Raw genomic sequence first — 23,686 nt, forward strand, 5'->3', positions numbered from 1 at the left:
CTTTGTTGCTTGTGTAATCATTAGTGTCTCGCACAAATTTTTTCTTTTTTCTAGTAATAACTTCTTCCTCCAAAGCTGAGACTTTCTCATTTATTTTTGCTATGGAAGAATCAAACTGTGCCAATGTCTTGTATTGCAGTATAGACGAATTAACTGTTTCCATCTCCTGCTGAATGTCTTTCAGTTTAGTCTCTTCCTGCCGAACAATCAGTTTCATTAAATTCTGAGAACAATTGCTTAGAATAGTATTCCATTGCTCTATGAATTCATCCGAGTAGATTGTGGTGGGAATTTTTTTAATTCGCAAACCTCTCGGTATCATTTCTTTGCTCATATAATTGTTAAGCGTTTCATGATCCCACCACAGTTTCATTTCCTGCATACGAAGTTTTTCCAAATTAATCAGACATTCATTAAAGCCTGTAACACTGCTGTCTGGCTCTTGCTGATTAGAAAAAACCTCTGCAGCCTTTAAAGACCGATCCCTGTTCAGGTCTGTGGCCATATTAAAACGTGACCTCTGATAATGTTATCCCGTGTAGGCAAGACGAAAATATTCTTGTATAAACAATGTTAGTACATTAGATATCCATCAATAGATACAGATCTGGGAGCAAGGCAGTCCAACCATAACATGAAAACAAACAAAAGCCAGCTCACCAAGTGTTCACCGCAGACCTCGGAGCTCCGTCTGGACTGACGTGTAATCAATAGGAAAAAGCAATTAGTTCCAGCTGCGTGTAAAAAATTTCTTCTTTATTTCAACATTAAAATTATGTCATCTTCATAGTATATGCCATACACATGGACACGGCAACGCGTTTCGATCTGTAAGATCTTTGTCAGAGCCATAGAGATACACTGATCTCAGCTGCATATATACTACATTTGATCCAATGACATGCACAAATACAATCACATGACAATTAACTCATTAAAATTACATAGCAATGTACAAAATAAATTAAAACACATGTTGCAAAAGAGAAATATTTATCTTTTCAACAATAATGAAGCATAAGGTCATTTCGTTTATTTAAACCATTCGGGGATCGGACATCTAGGCCAACATTTTTCAAAAAACGCAAGAGGCGCGGGGGTCGCAAGCACCACAGGCGCAGTAGGAATTACTACCCGCAAGAAGCATTACATGACCAAGTAATTAAGAATGTGCAAAATTATTCATCCAGAGATTTAACTCCAGATCAAATTGAGATCTTATCGTTGGGGTTAAACTTTGCTCCGGATCAGGACTTTGATTTGTTCACAACTATACTAGATGTGAATAAGTTCATGCGGAACTTGACTGTCAAAAAACACTTTATGAATGATTCACAAACAACAATGAATGAAGAAGGAGAATGTGATGACAACACTCAGACAATAACTAACGAATTTTTACATATGAACTTTCAGGAGCAGGTGTCATTGGTAACTTTACAAGATTTGGATACAGAAAAAAATAGAGAGATGGAATATGTTAATCAGTCATTAAATTTTTCCACAAAAAATCCCTATTTCTATCCGGTCCACGCGAGATCTGAGTGTATGGACCGATTCCAAGATATAGTGGAAAAGGAATTGCAAATTTTGTTTAATCAAAAAAATAGTAAATTTAAAAATCTATCTGGCAAGCAATTTATAGCCCTAAGAGAATTAAAATCAATGACAGATATTGTTATAAAAATGTCAGATAAAGGTGGGGTAGTTGTGGTTCTAGATTCTAAAGATTATTATGATAAAATGATTGAGTTATTGTCAGATGAATTGACATACAGGAAACTGGATTATAACCCTTAAGAACAATTTAGGGATAAAACTAATCAAATTATCATGGAAGGTTTGGAGTTAGGAGTCATTACTAAAAAACAGGCAGAATATCTGCAAGTGAAAAAACCGGTGCTTCCAATTATATATGGAGTACCCAAAATACACAAAGGCTGTGGCATTCCTCCTATGCGACCGATTGTCTCGGGCATCGGTTCAGCACATGAGCATTTGTCACAATGGGTTGACACATTGTTGCAACCCCTTGTACAGAGGATGTCTGGCTATATTAGAGATTCCAAACAGGTGTTACAAATGTTTTCTAACAAGATGTGGCTGTCATCATATTCATGGCTTAGTTGTGATGTAGTATCATTATATACATGTATCCCTCATGATTTAGCAATAAGAGCTTTGCAATTTCATTTAAAAAGGTTTAGTAACTACTCTATGGATCTAATTAATTATATTTTGCAAGTAGTAATATTTTTGATGTCACATAATTTTTTCTCCTTCAACCAGTGTTATTATTTACAGTTGAAGGGAGTAGCCATGGGAGCCAAATTTTCACCGTCCCTTGCAAATCTGGTTATGTCGTATTGGGAATATGAATTTATTTTCTCAGATTCCAATCCTTTTTATGGACAGGTGGCATGGTATGGCAGATATATCGATGATACCCTATTAATTTGGGATGGAGATGTATCTGCCATACCTGCCTTTATGCTATATCTAAACTCTAACCAATACAATATTAAATTTACGCATGAACATAATATGGAACATATATCTTTTTTGGATTTGGATTTATTTGGTGTTGAGGGGGAAATAATCTCTACGAAAACACATCATAAACCCTATAGTGGGAATACCATCTTACATGCGACTAGCAGTCACAATAAACATACCCTCAAAGCAATACCAGTAGGAGAACTCACAAGGGTTAAACGTAATTGTAGTGAAGAGAGTAATCTAGATAGTGAACTGGAACATGTAAAGAAAAAATTAAAAAATCGCATGTATCCGGATTGGTCTTTAAATCGAGCACAACAAATAGTAAAAAATAAAAAACGTAATAAAATGATTTTTTCTGGTGGCAATGCAAATGAGACAGTTATTGGAAAAAAAACGTATATTTGTTTTCAGTTTAGTCGCCAATTTCCACAAATCAAGGGAATCATTAATAGATATTTGCCCATTTTATATGAAGATAGTAAATTGGCAGATATATTAAAGCCAGGTATTAATATAGTATCGAGAAGAGCTCCTACATTGGGAGACAAATTATCACCTAATTTATTTTCTCTCAATAATAAAACTAATAAAACCTGGTTAACCTGCAATGGTTTTTTCAGATGTGGAGCTACAAAATGCAAAACATGTAGATATGCAAATGTCACAAAAAAATTTTCTGATGCGGCAAATAAAGTGCAATATACCATAAAACAATATATCAATTGTAATTCAACTAATGTAATATACAAGATAGATTGCACCATTTGCAAATTATCATATATAGGGTGCACATCTAGAAAAATGAAGATGCGCATTAGGGAACATCTACATGATATTGAAAATACGAATAACATGAATCGTAATATATCAGCTGTGTCGCAGCATTTCATTAGGCACCATGCTAGAAATACCTCGAGTTTTAAAGTGCAAGGAATAGAACAGGTTAAAATTCCTTTCCGCGGCGGAGATTCAAAGCGACGCCTGTTAACAAGAGAGGCTTTTTGGATTTATCACCTAGATGTCCGATCCCCGAATGGTTTAAATAAACGAAATGACCTAATGCTTCATTATTGTTGAAAAGATAAATATTTCTCTTTTGCAACATGTGTTTTAATTTATTTTGTACATTGCTATGTAATTTTAATGAGTTAATTGTCATGTGATTGTATTTGTGCATGTCATTGGATCAAATGTAGTATATATGCAGCTGAGATCAGTGTATCTCTATGGCTCTGACAAAGATCTTACAGATCGAAACGCGTTGCCGTGTCCGTGTGTATGGCATATACTATGAAGATGACATAATTTTAATGTTGAAATAAAGAAGAAATTTTTTACACGCAGCTGGAACTAATTACTTCAGGAATATACACTGATCAACCATAGCATAAAGACCATCTGCCCCATATTGTATGTAAGTTCTCCACATATTGGAAAAACAGTTCTGATCCACAAGTTTTCACAAAACCTTTGAAGGTGTTTAGTAGTATCTGGACTAAATCTATTAACTAGAAGAGTTTTTGAATGGAAGTGGCCAGAGAACTTTAGGAATATTCAGTACCTCCTACAAGATAATCATGAAGTGACAGAGGTTACCTGCTGTGGGCAGTCCACATATTTGTTAAATAGCAGAATTTACCCACACCATGAATTTACTTGATATAGGGTATATCTAAATTCTCTTAACACAAATGGCACCAATTAGAAAATATGATCGTGAAAGGGAGTTATTTGGTGGGGGTACCCCTATAAATATTACTGTAGGATGTAGTGACCTCTGGTGGTAGAATTGTTCCCCACTTAGGGGTGGCTAATGGAATGCAGGCATATGCAGAAGGCTATACAACAGCTATTCACAGGGAAGCACAAGTAGAACAACAGCAGGCTGATAACTGTTTGACTTTACCTACACGTAAAGATAAGACATGTGACTGCTTGCGACTTGGGTAAAATGGCCACAGCAGCCTCTTACTAAATATACATAACCAAATCCCGGGGCGCTGACAACAAAATGGCGAACCTACAACATATTTAAAGGCAGTAACTATTTTAATATGTACATACAGGCTAATAAGTCCAGGCCAGAGGCAAACTCCACATCCTATAAAACTTTCCCCGGCCGCACCACACTAGCCCAGGGAGTAAGGGTATTAACACCACCAAGTCAATACCTTTGACCATGCATGACCCACGCCCGCAATTTGCATTGGGATGCATTCACCGTTAATATTCCCTAAAATACTCAAAGAGCCTCTGACTCAAACTTACCCCCGCCGCAGATCTGACCGTGTGATACCTTACATGGGACAGGCCTGCCACACCTTCAAGGCTTATTCTATACCATCCTGCAACCCCAATGTCCACAGGTTCATGAAAATTGTGTTAAGATGGACACCATCACGTCTCAAGTAGTCCACTGAGGGAGTCTACAAATCCCTATGATGTATCACAATCCCACCATTCCTGACCACAAACAAGCCACGGCTTTGTTAGCTTTTAATCTCTCTCATTCTCATTAAGTAACTTTTTCAAAGTGGTTTATGATCCATGTAGACCTGGACACTTGTTTATCTGGTCACGACCTTTATTGTGTCCTGCTGTGTCAACTTAGTTTGATTGCTAATGAGAGAAAAAAAAGTAAGATCTTACAACTAGCCTCCTATATATTGAGATATCGTCTGGGGACGCATTTATGCAGGGGTAGCATTTATGTACAGTACATTCAATCGAAGTACATTTCTCAAAGTACTTGGCAGTTAAACATGGCAGTTAGACAGGTTAGGAGACAGGTAAGACAAATAAATCTGTTCCCTATAAATTTGGATTACAACACATATTCACCAGCATTTGTATAATTTATATCCTGGCTGCTGCAATCACTCACATCCATCGTCCTTTCATTAAGTCTTTACACTCCATCCATATCGGCCCCTCTGTCCTTTCCTCTCCTATGTATAGCACTCTCGCTCTCTTCAAATTGCTAAACAGCACAGATCCATTCAGTCCCACCCGCCAACACACAAGACGCTCTCACAAATCACTTGACCATCTGATCACTCTTTCTATCCTCCTCCTAGTCCTGGGTGATTTCAACATCTCCATTGCTTTTCCCCTCTCCCCATCTGCTTCTCACTTTTTATCTCTAACCTCCTCTTTTGGCCTCTTGCAGCATACTAACTCCCCCACTCATGATGATGGAAACTCCCTCGACTTGGTCTTCTCCCGGCTTTGCTCAGTGGATGATTTCAAAAACTCCCCTCTCTCGCTCTCTGACCACAACTTTCTTTCATTCTCTATCAAGAACTGCCACCCCCATTCAGGTCACCCCAACTTCCCACACTTATAGAAACATACAGGCCATTAATACCCAGAAACTTATGAAGAACTTGCAGCCATCATTGGCCCCTATCTCCTCCCTCTCATGTCCTGATTCTGCACTGAAGCATTACAATGAAACACTGCAAAGTGCCCTGGATGAAATTGCACCTCCTATACATAGAACAGTACGACACAGACTGCAACAACCATGGCACACGCTACAAACATGTTTCCTGCAGTGGTGCTCCAGGTGCGCCGAACCTACTCGAAGATTTCATCCATTATAAGTTTATTCTTAAAACATACAACTCTGCCCTTCACCTCTCCAAACAAATCTATTTCAACATCCTCATCACCTCACTATCCAATAACCTTAAACGTCTCTTTGACACTTTTCATTCCTTATTCAACCCAAAAGTGCAGGCCCCAACCAAAAGATCTCCACGCTGACGATATGGCCAATTATTTCAAAGAAAAAATTGACCATATCCGACAGGAAATTATCTCACCATCCCCTCATACCATGCACTGTCCTCCCTTCCCCATTGCATCTATCTCACTCTCTGATCTCTGATTTTGAACCAGTCACAGAAGAAGAAGTAATCAGGCTTCTTGCATGTTCTCGCCCTACCACTTGCACCAGTGACTCCATTCCGTCACATCTCCTCCAGTCCCTTTCCCCTGCTGTCACCTCTCACGTAACAAAAATATTCAACCTCTCTATCTCTTCCAGTATCTTTCCTTCCTCATTTAAGCATACCATCATACATCCATTACTTAAAAAACCATCCCTCATCCTAAACTGTGCCGCTAACTATAGACCTGTCTCTAATCTTCTCTTCATCTCTAAACTCCTGGAACGCCTGGTCCACACCCGTCTTATCCTATATCTCTCTGATAACTCTCTTCTCGACCCTCTTCAATCTGGTTTCCGCTCTTTACACTCTTCTGAAACTGCCCTCACTAAAGTCTCTAATGATCTTCTAACTGCTAAATCCAATGGTCACTCTTCCATGCTAATTCTCTTGGATCTCTCCGCAGCATTCGACACTGTGGATCATCAGCTCCTCCTCACTGTGCTACACTCCATCGGCCTCAAGGACACCATTCTCTCCTGGTTCTCATCTTATCTCTCTGACCGTTCCTTCACTGTATCTTTTGCTGGTTCCTCCTCCTCTCATTTTTCCCTTACTGTTGGGGTTTCTCAAGGATCAGTCCTAGGCCCCTTCCTCTTCTCTTTGTATACCGCCCCTATTGGACAAAATCAGTAGATTTGGTTTCCAGTACTATCTCTATGCTGATGACACTCAATTATACACTTCTCCCGATATCACGCCTGCCTTTTTAGAAAACACCAGTGATTGTCTTATTGCTGTCTCTAACATCATGTCCTCCCTCTATCTGAAACTCAACCTGTCAAAAACTGAACTCCTCGTGTTTTTTCCCCTCTACTAACCTACCTTTGCCCGACATTGCCATCTCCATGTGTGGTTCCACCATTACGGCCCAGCAACTTGCCTGCTGTCTTGTGGTCATTCTTGATTCCAAGCTTCCATTCACCCCCCACAACCGATCACGGCTCGCTCTTCTTATCTGCACCTTAAAAATATTTCTAGAATTCGACCTTTCCTTACTTTAGACTCTGCAAAAACTCTTACTGTTTCTTTTATTCATTCTTGTCTGGAATATTGTAACTCTCAACTACCAAAATCTCCCCTCTCCAATCTGTCTTGAATGCTGCAGCTAGGATCATATTCCTCACCAATCGTTTTACCGATGCCTCTACCTTGTGCCAGTCATTACACTGGTTACCCATCCACTCCAGAATCCAGTACAAACTTATCACCCTCATCCACAAAGCTCTCCATGGCTTAGCACCACCCTACATCTTCTCCCTTGTCTCAGCCTACCGCCCTACCCGTGCCCTCCGTTCTGCTAATGACCTGAGGTTAACAACCACAATAATCAAAACCTCCCACTCCTTTCTCCAAGACTTTTCACGTGCTGTGCCAATTCTTTGGAATGCACTACACAGGTTGATATGATTAATCCCCAATCCACACAGTTTTAAGCGTGTCCTAAAAACGCATTTGTTTAGACTGGCCTACCGCCTCAGCGAATTAACTTAATTATCCCTGTGTGGCCCTTTCAAATTTTTTTTACCATATTCAGGTTCCTCGCATCATCTTCTCACATGATTTATGCATTTAATTGCCCTCTGTGTCTGTACTCTTATATAATTAGGCTGTTAACTGGTTCATGCAGCATTACAGGAACACCCAACTCGTTCACTATGGCTGGTCCGAACAATGAAAGCAATTGTTACCATCTACCTTTCGCATCTCCCCTTTTTCCTCATAGATTGTAAGCTTGCGAGCAGGGTCCTCATTCCTCTTGGTATCTGCTTTGATCTGTGTTTCTTGTTTTGCTGTAATGTCTATTGTCTGTCCAAATCCCCTCTATAATGGAAAGTGCTGCGGAATATGTTGGCCCTATAGAAATAAAATGATCATTATTATTTTTATCTTGTTCAGACTGTCTACCTCCAATGAATACATGCCACAATGTCCAACAATACTAATAAAATCCCCTGATATGATGACCATAACTGCAAAAAATCAAACTTAATATCCCGGATTAGTTCTCAGGAGGATCTAACTCCAATTTCATTCTCTCCAACGTGTAACATCAACACATCCGTCGGATAGGGCAAAACCTTACTCTATGTAATTTCAGGAATTCCCAACCATCTGCTTGATGCTGCAGACCTATCCTGTCCAAGTTGCAGACCTTCTGGATGCACCTCAGGTCACAACTCCCCCCAGAAAACATACCAGTGACCTAGGATTCTAACAAGACAAGACCCTACGGTGAAACAACCTAAACCAATTTAAGTAGTACCAAAGAAAACGCAACACCACCCTTAAAATTCAAAACAATTTCCTTAAAACGTAACTAAATGAGGACTAACATAGGCACAAAATTTTGACAACTCCCAGCGCCCAAGGTGCTGAACCATCTCATCAATCAAACCCCAACGAGATGCCTCTGTCGCTGCCCCAATTTGAAAAGAATGTGACTCATACTCATTGGGTCTCTTGCCCAAACGTGACAAACACAACAAAATATTACAGTAAACTGATATCTAGATAATGCTGAACCATCCAAATGCCGGAGTAGTGAACCTGCATAACCACCTATTGCAAGCAAGAAGTCTGACACTATTTTAACCAAACAACACTTATGCCCAAGAATCTCATACAAAACTACCAGCTTACCCCTGCCACAACCAGGCCTTGCTCCAACATCCACCCAGCTTGCACCAGAGGTACCTAAGCACCCACTGGAGACTGCGTGTTCCCAGACCCTAACCGTTCTGCTAATAAACCCTGTAACACACAAACAATTGACACCAGAAATCCGGTGAACCTGCATTAGGTCCCTGATTATCTCGTACCACCCCTTCCACATTCCTATTCCCACTACCGCTAGTGACATTCCCTACAAGACAAATTAAAGACATTTATATCATGCTCATCAGGTTGCCTCAGAGGAGTCCTCGGATCAGCCACCACACTGCTTACTTGAGGTTCTTCTTCTGACGACGATCCAAGGGACAGCTCACTGTCTTCTGCACTGTATATTTGGCTCCAAGTATTTCTGACAGGTCCGGGGGGACTGCAGAAGGGACCAACCGATGTCTCCCACTGTCAACCTCCCTGGTCACCGCATTATTTACCTCGGCACCTCTCTTCCTTTTTCATGTGGTCTGTCTGGAGAACCCACCAGCAGGGGGAGCTCTGCAGGCCCGGATTGGGCCTGCTGCCATTGAAGACACAATGCCCACATCCGGCGCATCTGCAGACCTCAGCCCCTCACCGACTGTGGGAGGGCTGCTCCTCTCTTCCGCACCCCCATGATCGACCCACAGCAGGCCCTCCACCCGGGGTCACCATGACACACCTACCGTCTCTGGAAGGCCTCAAACCAGAAATAAGCCGTGACTCAGCCCCAACCAATTCTGGTGCTGTGCATTTCTGCCAAGGATTCCTCCTGGGGACCGAAGGAGAGGTAGAACATCTACTTCGTTCCTCTTGCCCTGTAGGGTCCTCGAAGAGCCTCCTAAATCTTTGTTGAATACCTCGGCCTCCCTCCAGTGAATAATGCTCAGGCGACCGAGACCCCTGAGTGTGCTATGCAGGGGCAGGAGACATTGCCAGTGCTCCTGGAGGGACCATGCAGGCTGCTGCTGCTGCTAGATAAATCTAGAACCGTGGGCCACCGATGCTGCCCTCACCATCTCCAGTAACTCTGTAAGGCGGCCAGGGTGGTAGTTGTGGCAACACGCTTTACTGTTCCCACACCCTGGCGCCCCACAGATAAAACAATGTCCCTTCTGCGGCACATGCAGCGCATGCAGCAGAAAACTTACGGTCACTGTCAGAGTTCCTTCCTGTTCTGTCACTCTAGCTCTGGATTTCCCAGTTCCACATAACACTTCGGAGTCACAGTCTTTTTTCCAACAGTTCAACTTTACTTATCAAAAGCGCACTCATCACCTTGGCAGCACAATTCATACAAAGCCATGTATCCTGTACTTTCCCTGCCTTCCCGGCAGATTCTATTCCTTCTGTAATCTCTCTTTCTTTCCTCCATTCACGGCCGTACCTCTAGTTAGACTCTGTTCTGTCCGTACAAAATCCCGTCCGTCCTATAGGTAGTAAAAATTACCCCGAGACAGAAACAGCACTATGCACATACATAATAAAAACAAATATTTATTGAAACATATTAAAAAAACAACAAACATGGAAAACCTCTAGTATAAGACACGAAAATTGCTATATGCATCCAAAAAAACGGTAATATTGGACAATTAAGAGATCATTTAATGCTAAACAATAGATGTGTATAATGTGGAAAAAATACCAAGAGGTAAGCCAAATAAACAATTATAAACATTCAGCTCAAATCACAATCATGGTTAGTACGGAATTAAGAAAGGCTCCTCATGGACACCATGCCATAAATAGCACAAACTCACTCTCCCTTCAAATGTCCGATACCGCTAGGTAGTGATTCTTGCAACACAATTGATGAGTGCCCCAACTAAATTTATAGCTTAATAGCACTGCGTGTCCACACGCCCCCTGAGGAAGAGGACGAAACGCGCGTCGGGGAGTGGGACACGCGGCTACTTACATCCATGTAAGCAAGTTGTGCTTTATTTCTTTTGATCGCGGTTTTAGCATTATCTGCAAACACAGATTTTTTATATAGCAGTGCTATTAAGCTATAAATTTAGTTGGGGCACTCATTATTAATTGTGTTGCAAGAATCACTACCTAGCGGTATCGGACATTTGAAAGGAGAGTGAGTTTGTGCTATTTATGGCATGGTGTCCATGAGGAGCCTTTCTTAATTCCGTACTAACCATGATTGCGATTTGAGCTGAATGTTTATAATTGTTTATTTGGCTTACCTCTTGGTATTTTTTCCACATTATACACATCTATTGTTTAGCATTAAATGATCTCTTAATTGTCCAATATTACGGTTTTTTTGGATGCATATAGCAATTTTCGTGTCTTATAATAGAGGTTTTCCATGTTTGTTGTTTTTTTAATATGTTTCAATAAATATATGTTTTTATTATGTATGTGCATAGTGCTGTTTCTGTCTCGGGGTAATTTTTACTACCTATGGGACGGATGGGATTTTGTATTGTTAAAAGGCACTTGATAATTATAGGTTGGATTTCATGTTGATCTAATCTGTTCTGTCCATGCCTTACTTTTCCCTGCCATCCTGGCAGTCTCTTTGGACCATCCATCTCCCATCTGTGCCTTCTACGTCACCAGCTCCTTGTCAGCCCCTCATCCGGTTCGAATTGGGAAAGGTGCCGAGAATGCCATCTCAGCCATTCCCCCCCTGGTCTTAGACCCTGCATCCGTCCTGAGGATGATTCCGTTAAGTTGGTGCCTGACTGCACTATTCTCTAGCCTGAGGCCCCTTTCTGCCATAGCAGTTTTATCCCCATGGCCTGCAACTGTCTGCTCCACTGCAAGCCCCCTGCCCTTGGGCAGGCTGCCCGGGCTTCTGCCTCTAATCAGTAAGTGCCTGTCCTATACCTCCCTGCTCTTTGCTGCTCTGCTCTAACTCCTCCCCACTGAATAACCCCTTGATGTCTGTGCCTAAACTGACACTTTCCTATTCTTTATCTCTAATGTGCCCCCCTCTATTCTAACCACGCTATTTGGCTATGTACCCACGTATGCAGAAAATTCCTGACTAAAAACCGGACTCCTTCCCAGGAAAAACGCATTTTTTTTTCCCGCGTTTTTTGATGTGTTTTTTTCCAGAGCATCCACATTCTCATAGAATATAGTTGGGAATGTGTTTTTTTCAGCAAAATTAATGAACATGCTGCGTTTTTTTACAGCGATGCGTTTTTTTTTTGGGAAAAAAACGCATCATGTGCACAAAAATTGCAGAATGCATTATAAGAATGGGATGGTTAATGTATGCATTTTTTAAGCATTTTTGCATGGAAAAAAAAGCTTAAAAAACGCGAAAGAAAGCTTATGTGGGCACACAGCCTTACTCTATGCTAACTTCTATCCCTAATCCTAAACATATACAAGAATCCTTCTTGGCCTGCTCTCGATCAGATTCAAGCATGTCTCAACTGAAATCTGATCTCAGGTCTCTTCTACACATTCCCAAAGTAGATGCATTCTGTTTGGGTACCGTTACACTTAGCGATGCACCAGCGATCCCGACAATGATATAGATCGCTGGTGCATCGCTAAGTGGTCGCTAGTGAGCTGCCACACAGGCAGATCTCACCAGCGACATAGCAGCAGTTGGGGGTCACTACTTACCTGTCAGACGCGGCGATCCTGACGTACTCCCGCCCGCGCCCACACGTCGCTCATCGGCGCCACAGGAAGCCCAGCAGGAAGCGCCCGACGAGAAATGGTCCAGGACGTTCTTGCGCGACCAGCTATAACCAGCGGGGGAGCCGGTTGGAGGTATCACATGTAGCGATATCGCTAGCAATATCGCTGCTACGTCATTAAACCAGTGACGTTACAGCGATATTGCTAGCGATATCGCTATGTGTAACGGGCCCTTTTGACTCACTTGGGTATGTATACAGCTTTTTCTTCAACTGTTCACACAAGTTTTTGACTAGGTTGAGGTCTGGGGACTGTGGGGGTCAATCAACATATCTACTTCATTGTCACTTAACCATTTCTTTGCTAATCTCGAAGTATGCTTCAGGTTATTGCCCTGCTGGAACAGTATGTCATCTTTTCATGAATAAAGTTAAGCGTCACTACGTTAAAGAATGGTGCATAGAAAAAGGATATCACTCCTTAATCAAATTTTAGAATAAAATCTGCCACTCTTTATAGCATCATCTATGTTTATTGAGGTAGAACAATCCCAATAAATTTTGACGCTTCGGTCTTTATGGCCGGAGTCACACTAGAGAGAAATACGGACGAGTGCTGTGTGAAAAAAAAAAAATTGCATATCACTCGGACCAATATTAATCTATGGGCAGCTCCCATCATCATGCTTGCTATTTGCACCGTATTATGCCTGAGACTCGCCAATGCAAGTCTGTGGGTGAGAGAAAAAATCAGATTACACACGGACCATGCGTGTGACTTGTGAGAAATACGCACCAGTGTCCTTTAGAAAAGCCGGCAATTCAGTGTGCTATACGGTAAAATCACACTGACAGGTTAAAATAGAATAGATAGAATACATGTATACACATAGTATAGGTATATACTATATATATGTCATTGACACACACATACATATATATAATTATATTTCATAGAGATATAGATAGCAGAATAGGTGATAATTCAATTGTCGGCATCTGTAAAATAATAACAGAACCCAACAGGATATGAGACATGGTTTACATATATTAAAGCATTGCATATCCGTTAGATTTATATATGTCACTCACTAGTAATGTTAGTAGTGTGTGTTAAATTTTGGAGCTGTAGGTGTTAAATTAAAGGATTAATTCATGGAAAAAAAACTGGTGTGGGCTCACGCTCAATTTTCTCCACCAGAGAGGGAAAGCCAGTTACTGAGGGCAGATATTAACAGTCTAGAGAGGGACCATTGTTCTTGCCCCCCCAGCTAAAAACATCTGCCCCCAGGCACCCCAGAAAAGGCGCATCTGTAAAATGCACCTATTCTGGCACTTAGCTTCTCTCTTCCCTTTTTCCTGCAGCTGCAATCCATCTCAAGGGGTTAAATAGTTTACAACCGGGAGTGGCGCTAATGCTACCTCCCCAGCTGTAAACCACAGAGGAATGAATGAAAAGCTGCCTGCACAGCCTCCCCACCTGACCGGACATGAACTCATTAGCATGGGAAAGTTTCTGAACATTTTCCCCACACTGTCAGTTCACCGCTGGTTAGGTGGGGAGTTAGCGCAGCCTAAGTGACATCAGCGGTAGTCAATGAGGCTGCGCAGAGTCCCTGCCTGACCCACGGTGAACTGACAGTGTGGGGAAAATGTTCAGAAACTTAAACTCATTAGTGTGGTAATGTCTGGTCAGGCGGGGAACGGTCTGTTTCACACATCCGTTTGTGACCATCAGTCAAAATCCGCCGTTTTGGAAAAAAAACGGATCCGCCATTTTTCTTTGCGGATCCGTTTTTTCCCCCATTGACTTTCATTATCGACGGATTTTGACTGTTGGCGTCCGTAGCATCTGCATTTTTGCGGATCCGCCAATATTTTGGTGTCTGCTGACCTGACCGAACGGACCCTGTAATGTTGTTTCTCCCTCCGGATCCGCTATTCTGTGTTTTAACCCGCAATTCTGTCTGGCTGCTGGATGAAAATCTCTCTCTCTCCTTACCTGCCTCCTCCATTTGTCGCCCGATCTCCTCGCATCGCGCGATCGCTACTCTCGGCGATCTCCTCCCTCATGCCATCGCACGATCCTGCGTGATCTCCTCCCTCATGCCATCGCGTGATACTGCGCAATCTCCTCCCTCATGCCATGCCATCGCGCGATCGCTACTGCGCGATCTCCTCCCTCATGCCATCGCGCGATTGCTACTGCGCGATCTCCTCCCTCATGCCATCGCTACTCACCCGCATCCCGCGAGATCGCTCACCGCAGATGCCCGCGGATACCACTACATCGCTCGGTATTAATTTTTGATTTTTTTTTTTCTTTATTCCCAGCCGCGGTTCCTTTAAATTTTTGCCATCGGCGGATCTGTACATCCGCCGATCCGCTGTCCCCCATTTCTGTCAGTCCGCCTGCAGATCCGTTTCCGCTATTTTGGCGGATTTAGACCGACAGAAAAAACTGATGTCTGAAACAGGCCGAAGCTGCGCAGGCAGCTTTTCATTCATTCCTCCACTGTTTACAGCCCTGCTGGTCGCATTAGCACCGCTCTCAGTTGTAAATTATTTATCCCCTTGAGATGGAATGCAGAGTGGGACTTGGCTGATAGATATGGGATATTGTTGCTTTTTTATTTTGGATTTTTAACAGGAGAATAAGGGCTTCGATTGGATTGGGAGTTTAATAAAGATGGTAAAAATGTGTGTTTAATTATTTCATTAAAAGTCTTTATTCTTAATGTCTGTGTTTTTTTTAACCCTTTCAGACTATTGGATTAATAATGGATAGGTGTCTTAATGACACCTCTCCATTATTAATCAGGCTTAATATCACCTTACAATAGCAAGGTGACATTAACCCCTTATTACCCCATATGCCACCTGCTACAGGGCAATGGGCAAAGAGAGGCCTACATCTCCAAAATTTAACACACACACTAATAACATTATTAGTGAGGGACATATACTGTATAAATCTAACAGATATGCAATGGTTAACTGTATGTAAACCATGTCTCATAACCTGTGATTTTACAGAAGCCGACAATTAAATTATTGGCTATTCTGCTATCCAGCTCTGTATGAAATACTGTATAAAGATATATATACTTGTGTCTCACTGACATATATATATATATATATATATATATATATACAGTGGGGAAAAAAAGTATTTAGTCAGTCAGCAATAGTGCAAGTTCCACCACTTAAAAAGATGAGAGGCGTCTGTAATTTACATCATAGGTAGACCTCAACTATGGGAGACAAACTGAGAAAAAAAAATCCAGAAAATCACATTGTCTGTTTTTTTTTTCATTTTATTTGCATATTATGGTGGAAAATAAGTATTTGGTCAGAAACAAGCAATCAAGATTTCTGGCTCTCACAGACCTGTAACTTCTTCTTTAAGAGTCTCCTCTTTCCTCCACTCATTACCTGTAGTAATGGCACCTGTTTAAACTTGTTATCAGTATAAAAAGACACCTGTGCACACCCTCAAACAGTCTGACTCCAAACTCCACTATGGTGAAGACCAAAGAGCTGTCAAAGGACACCAGAAACAAAATTGTAGCCCTGCACCAGGCTGGGAAGACTGAATCTGCAATAGCCAACCAGCTTGGAGTGAAGAAATCAACTGTGGGAGCAATAATTAGAAAATGGAAGACATACAAGACCATTGATAATCTCCCTCGATCTGGTGCTCCACGCAAAATCCCACCCCATGGGGTCAGAATGATCACAAGAACGGTGAGCAAAAATCCCAGAACCACGCGGGGGGACCTAGTGAATGAACTGCAGAGAGCTGGGACCAATGTAACAAGGCCTACCATAAGTAACACACTACGCCACCATGGACTCAGATCCTGCAGTGCCAGACGTGTCCCACTGCTTAAGCCTGTACATGTCCGGGCCCGTCTGAAGTTTGCTAGAGAGCATTTGGATGATCCAGAGGAGTTTTGGGAGAATGTCCTATGGTCTGATGAAACCAAACTGGAACTGTTTGGTAGAAACACAACTTGTCGTGTTCGGAGGAAAAAGAATACTGAGTTGCATCCATCAAACACCATACCTACTGTAAAGCATGGTGGTGGAAACATCATGCTTTGGGGCTGTTTCTCTGCAAAGGGGCCAGGACGACTGATCCAGGTACATGAAAGAATGAATGGGGCCATGTATCGTGAGATTTTGAGTGCAAACCTCCTTCCATCAGCAAGGGCATTGAAGATGAAACGTGGCTGGGTCTTTCAACATGACAATGATCCAAAGCACACCGCCAGGGCAACGAAGGAGTGGCTTCGTAAGAAGCATTTCAAGGTCCTGGAGTGGCCTAGCCAGTCTCCAGATCTCAACCCAATCGAAAACCTTTGGAGGGAGTTGAAAGTCCGTGTTGCCAAGCGAAAAGCCAAAAACATCACTGCTCTAGAGGAGATCTGCATGGAGGAATGGGCCAACATACCAACAACAGTGTGTGGCAACCTTGTGAAGACTTACAGAAAACGTTTGACCTCTGTCATTGCCAACAAAGGATATATCACAAAGTATTGAGATGAAATTTTGTTTCTGACCAAATACTTATTTTCCACCATAATATGCAAATAAAATGAAAAAAAAACAGACAATGTGATTTTCTGGATTTTTTTTTCTCAGTTTGTCTCCCATAGTTGAGGTCTACCTATGATGTAAATTACAGACGCTTCTCATCTTTTTAAGTGGTGGAACTTGCACTATTGCTGACTGACTAAATACTTTTTTTCCCCACTGTATATATATAACTGTATATATGTTTTCACAAATATTTGAGGACATGGATCCATTATATGTCCATTTTGCAAACCGGAGAGAAAATCTCGCCGTACGGATGCCATACGGATGTCACACGGATGCTTAGATGTGAGAAAATCGTGGCCTCGTATTGCACACGGATGACTTACGGATCACTGTTCAGGGAACATTTCTGCGATTCTCAGCCTTATAAAACAGACCGATTTTTTTAGACCTTGTGTGTGACTCCAGCCTAACTCAGACCTTCCTCAGACTGGGATACAAAAAGGAAAAAATAGCATAGATTCAATCTCTTCATAAAACAAAAATGCTAATATAGATACAATCACCATGAAGATATGTACAATGAATATCAATGAAAGTGGCACAATATAGGCAAATGAAAGTGAAAAGAAAATCAGTCTTTATACAGAGTTACCATCCCACTGCTGTAAAAAAATCAATTCCCTTATCCCAATTCCAGAGGGTAAAGAGAATAGTTAGTGATCCAGTAAAATGCTCCCAATGTTTAGATGAAATGGAAATGAAATTTCTACAAAGGGGTTATCTTTCTAGATTACTACAACATTGTCGTACTGCTTCCAGTTCTCAAAACAATCCCAAAACAATACAAAGGATTCCATTCGTTCACATGTTTCATCCCTTCATGTATAGACGTCATCAAAAAAATCGTAAACATTGGCCTTTATTAAGAAATAGTTATCCTGAGACTCCTGAATGCAGAATTGGCTGGAATTGTGATCGGACGCCATGTCGCGTTTGGAGAGCCCCTGATGTGCCTATACAGTGAAAAATCCCCACAAGTGACACCATTTTGGAAAATAGACCCCACAAGGAACTTATCTAGATGTGTGGTGAGCACTTTGAACCTTCAAGTGCTTCACAGAAGTTTATAATGCAGAGCCGTGAAAATAAAAAATATTTTTTTTCCTCAAAAATGATTTTTTGCCCGCAATTTTTTATTTTCACAAGGGTGACAGGAGAAATTGGATCACAAAAGTTGGTGTGCAATATGCCCGCAGTACGCTGATACCCCTTATGTGGAAGGGAACCACTGTTTGGGCGCATGGCAGAGCTTGGAAGGGAAGGAGCCCGGTTTTGGAATGCAGACTTTGATGGATTGGTCTGTGGGCGTCATGTTGCGTTTGCAGAGCCCCTGATGTGCCTAAACAGCACAAACCTGCCACAATTGACCCCATTTTGAAATCTAGACCCCTCAAGGAACTTATCCAGATGTGCTGTGAGAATTTTGAAACCCCAAGTGTTTCACTAAAGTTTATAACGCAGAGCTGTGAAAATAAAAAATCATCTTTTTTTCCACAAAAATGATTTTTTAGCCTGCAATTTTTTTATTTTTACAAGGGTAACAGGAGAAATTGGACCCAAAAGTTGTTGTCCAATTTGTCCTGAGTACGCTGGCATCCCATATATGGAGGGGGGAACCACTTTTGGAATGCAGACTTTGATGGAATGGGCTGCGGGCGTTATGTTGCATTTGCAGAGCCCTTGAAACCCCCAACAAGTGACCCTATTTTGGAAACTAGATACCCCAAGGAGCTTATCTAGATGTGTGGTGAGCAGTTTGAACCCCCAAGTGCTTCACATAAGTTTGCAACGCAGAGCCGTGAAAATAAAGAAATAATTTTTTTTCCACAAAAATGATTTTTTTAGCCCCCAATTTTTTATTTTCCCAAAGGTAACAGGAGAAATTTGACCCCCAAAGTTGTTGTGGAATTTGTCCTGAGTACGCTGATGCCCCATATGTGGGGGTAATCCACTGTTTGGGGGTACGGCAGAGCTCAGAAGGGAGGGAGCACCGATTGACTTTTTGAACGCAAAATTGGCTAGAATCAATGGTGGCGCCATGTCATGTTTGGAGAACCCCTGATGTACCGGAATAGTGGAAACTCCCCAATTCTAACTCCAACCCTAACCCCGACACACCCCCAACCCTAATCCCAACCATAACCATAGTCACAACCCTAATCCCAACACACGCCTAACCCTAATCCCAACCCTAACCATAACCCTAACCACAACCCTATCCCCAACACACCCCTAACCCTAATGCCAACCCTAATGCTAACCCTACTCCTAACCCAAACCCTAATCTCAACCCTAAAATCCTAACTCTGATCCTAACTTTATCCCAACTCACTTTAGTCTAACTGTAACTCTAATGGGAAAATGGAAATAAAATATATTTTCTTTGTTTCATTATTTTTCCCTAATTAAGGGAGTGATAAGGGGTGTTTATTTACTATTTTTTTATTTTGATCACTGTGATAGTAACTATCACAGTGACCAAAATGAACCAATAGGAAAAATCTTCCTATTGTTGCCGGGTGCCAGCCGGAAGATCTCGGCGGGCAGCACTGCGCATGCACCCGCCATTTTCTTACTGGAAGAAGACGCTGCAGGCCGTGAGGGGAAGCCAGGAGACCCAGGGACACCGGGAGGTAATGGGGGGGAACGTGCGATCATATCAGTGGAGAGAGAAATTAAATGGCACATTGGACTACAGTAGCCTAAAGATTCCATAATAACAGGGTCTGTACCACAGGATTGGAGTATAGCAAATGTGGTGCCAATATTCAAAAACGGGACAAAAACTGTACTTGGAAATTATAGGTCAGTAAGCTTAACATCTACTGTGGGTAAAATCCTGGAGGGTTTTCTAAGAGATGCTATACTGGAGTATCTGAAGAAAAATAACCTCATGACCCAATATCAACATGGGTTTACGAGGGACCGTTCCTGTCAGACGAATCTGATGAGTTTCTATGAAGAGGTGAGTTCCGGACTGGACCAAGGGAACGCAGTGGACGTGGTGTACATGGACTTTTCAAAAGCTTTTGATACGGTGCCACACCAAAGGTTGATACATAAAATGAGAACAATGAAGATAGGGGAAGATATGTGTAAGTGGGTTAAGAGCTGCCTCAGGGATAGGAAACAAAGGGTGGTTATTAATGGAGCACACTCGGACTGGGTCACGGTTAGCAGTGGGGTCCTGCAAGGGTCGGTGTTGGTCCCGCTCCTTTTTAACATATTTTTAATGATCTTGTAGGAGGCATACAGAGTAGAATTTCAATATTTGCAGATGACACTAAACTCTGCAGGGTAATCAATACAGAGGAGGACAATTTAATATTACAGGAAGATTTATGTAAACTAGAAGCTTGGGCTGATAAATGACAAATGAGCTTTAATGGGGATAAATGTAAGGTCATGCACTTGGATAGAACAAATAACATGTATAATTATGTGCTTAATTGGAAAACACTGGGCAAAACTGTTACTGAAAAATACCTGGGTGTATGGGTGGACGACAAACTCACATTTAGCGGCCAGTGTCAGGCAGCTGCTGCAAAGGCAAATAAAATAATGGGATGCATTAAAAGAGGCATAGATGCTCATGAGGAGAACATAATTTTCCCTCTATATAAGTCACTAGTGCGACCACACTTAGAATACTGTGTACAGTTCTGGTCTCCGGTGTATAAGAAAGACATAGCTGTTTGGAGCGGGTGCAGAGAAGAGCGACCAAGGTTATTAGGGAACTGAGGGGTCTGCAATACCAAGACAGGTTATTACACTTGGGGTTATTTAGTTTGGAAAAACAAAGGCTTAGGGGTGATCTTATTACAATGTATAAATATATGCGGGGACAGTACAAAGACCTTTCTAATGATCTTTTTACTCTTAGGGTTACACCTAGCGATGCACCAGCGATCCCGACCAGCGATATGACGCAGTCAGGATCGCTGGTGCATCGCTGGGTGGTCGCTAGTGAGCTGCCACTCAGGCAGATCTCACTAGCGACATCGCTGGGGACGGGGATCGCTACTTACCTGTCAGACGAGGCGATCCTGCGTCCTCCCGCCCGGCTCCACGCGTCGCTCATCGTCACAGCAGGAAGCGCCGCAGGAAGTGACCGACGAGGAATGATCCAGGAGCTTCTCGCGCGACCAGCGATTACCAGCGGGGGAGCCGGTCGGAGGTAAGTATCACATGCAGGGATATCGCTAGCAATATCTCTGCAACGTCACAAAATCGGTGACTTTGCAGCGATATTGCTAGCAATATCGCAGTGTGTAACGGGGGCTTTAGACCTGTGACGGGGACAAGGGGGCATCCTCTACGTCTGGAGGAAAGAAGTTTTAATCATAATCAAAGACGCGGATTCTTTACTGTAAGAGCAGTGAGACTATGGAACTCTCTGCCATATGATGTTGTAATGAGTGATTCCCTACTAAAATTGAAAAGTATAATGTTACAAGGTATATATACTACATTCCTTGATAGGGCATTGATCCAGGGAACTAGTCTGATTGCCATATGTGGAGTCGGGAAGGAATTTTTTTCCCCAACGTGGAGCTTAGTGTTTACTTTTTTTTTTTTTTGCCTTCGTCTGGATCAACATGTTAGGCTATGGGTTGAACTAGATGGACTTAAAGTCTCCCTTCATCCCTAAATACTATGTTACACCAGAATTGATAAACCTAGTGATTAGTAGACTTGTTGACTCTGATATTTTGCCTGGACATCCACCTTTTGTCTTTTGAATGGATGGACAGACTTCATTTCATATTGTTCCAACTGTCATGGCACTCACATGATGCAGTTTAGTAGTTTTCTTGGCCGCTAGACCACTATTAATGAGCTCGACGGTGCTGTTTCTCTTTTCTTGAGAAATCTTCTTCATGGCTGATCCTTGATTCGAACCAGTGACTTTTCGCTTGGGAATCAGCATAATAACACACTGAGCTATTAGGCAATGTGAGAACAGGTTATATTTTGTAGTATACAAGAAAAAAAAATAAAATATTTTTCCACCAGCAGGAGCAAAACAGTAACAATGCAGTTACATGGCAAAAATCGACATAACTGATCATATTCTAAACAGTTGCAAGTCAAATTTATGCATGAGATAGCCAAGATGATTGTCTATAAAATGATGGCAGTCTCACGTTCAAAGCAGTAGAGGATGGTGAGATATGGAGCCTGAAAGTAAAAAAACTTTGTTACCCTTTTGCTCGTCAGTGTACTGTATAGGACAACATAATGTAATTCATAATATACCATATAATTACGGTACATAATAATATTAGGGTAGTAATAGCATAAATTATCGCCACTGTAACTTGGTTAATAATTACCTGTAGCTATCAATCAAGTATACTGTATTTTAGTCCTGAACAGTTCAGCTCATAACAGGGTACAGGCGGCAACAGTCCTTAATTTTTGTAATGTACAAGCCTCTTATAATCCAGTATTGTTCTGGGTATGTCTGAGATTAGTATGTGACCCTAGGGATGAATGAATGTGCACTTTGTAGTTGTAGCTTACATCAGTGGCAAGTTCACTTCTCTAAATAGATAAACTGTACTTTGCCTATAATAAGACTTTTATTGCAAATAAAAATAAAAACTGTACCTAACTGATTGCGTTCATAATGGGCTCAACTTTATTTTACAGATGTGGAAAACACAGTCACAAAACTCCTGAGCAGTTCCTGAGCTCTGTCTATTGATGCAACTACAAGCAAAGAAGAATGGACAATATTTTTTGTGCACTTTATGAGAGTGGAATGTTTACGTCATTGTGATTGTCTGTTTGACAGGTCCAGAAAACTAACTGTTTGGAATTGTGCTTTTGGTTTATATTTACCTGTCAATAATAATAATAAGGCCGGAGTCACACTACAGCGAGATACGGCCGAGTCTCGCAGGTTAAAACCAAGCTCTGGCACCGGCACTCCGGAGCAGAGCGTGCAGCTCCATGTAGTGCTGTGTGGCTGCACGCTCCGCTCCGGAGTGCCGGCGCCAGAGCTTGGTTTTAACCTGCGAGACTCGGCCGTATCTCGCTGTGTGTGATCCCGGCCTAATAGTAATGACTGGAAAAAAACAAGAAGTAGTTTGAGTCCACCATCTATTGTTTATCACTTTTAGAAATCTTTAGTAGCACCTTCACGTTAGTTTGTACCTCTAGATTACATTAAATTGTATTTGGCAGTTCTTCAAGTTTGGGTTGAAGCACATGTGGCACAGCAGAAGACTTTTTTAAGGGGGTAGATGATTACATTTCTTTTAACCTGAAAAATTTGAAAAAAAAGATTATTTTAAGACAGGATCAATACATGTGACATCCCATCATATCTGATAAAAGATATTCTCACTA

The 23,686-nt window shown here is 41.8% G+C and overlaps 1 protein-coding gene across 5 annotated transcripts in view; it reads left to right on the forward strand.

The window, feature by feature from the left end:
• LOC141047547 (programmed cell death 1 ligand 1-like) overlaps positions 1-23,229 on the forward strand; it is a 129,943-nt gene extending 106,714 nt beyond the window's left edge. For all 5 annotated transcript variants that reach the window (XM_073542637.1, XM_073542639.1, XM_073542638.1 and 2 more), the window contains one exon: positions 22,985-23,229. In XM_073542637.1, coding sequence (XP_073398738.1) covers positions 22,985-23,025 — 41 coding nt within the window. In that variant the 3' untranslated portion in view covers positions 23,026-23,229. The remainder of the gene's footprint in view (positions 1-22,984) is intronic.
• Positions 23,230-23,686: the final 457 nt, after the last annotated feature.

The sequence above is a fragment of the Dendrobates tinctorius genome, unplaced genomic scaffold (assembly GCF_039654945.1).
Source record: "Dendrobates tinctorius isolate UK_male_01 unplaced genomic scaffold, ASM3965494v1 ptg000128l, whole genome shotgun sequence".
In the NCBI taxonomy this organism is placed as follows: Eukaryota; Metazoa; Chordata; class Amphibia; order Anura; family Dendrobatidae; genus Dendrobates; species Dendrobates tinctorius.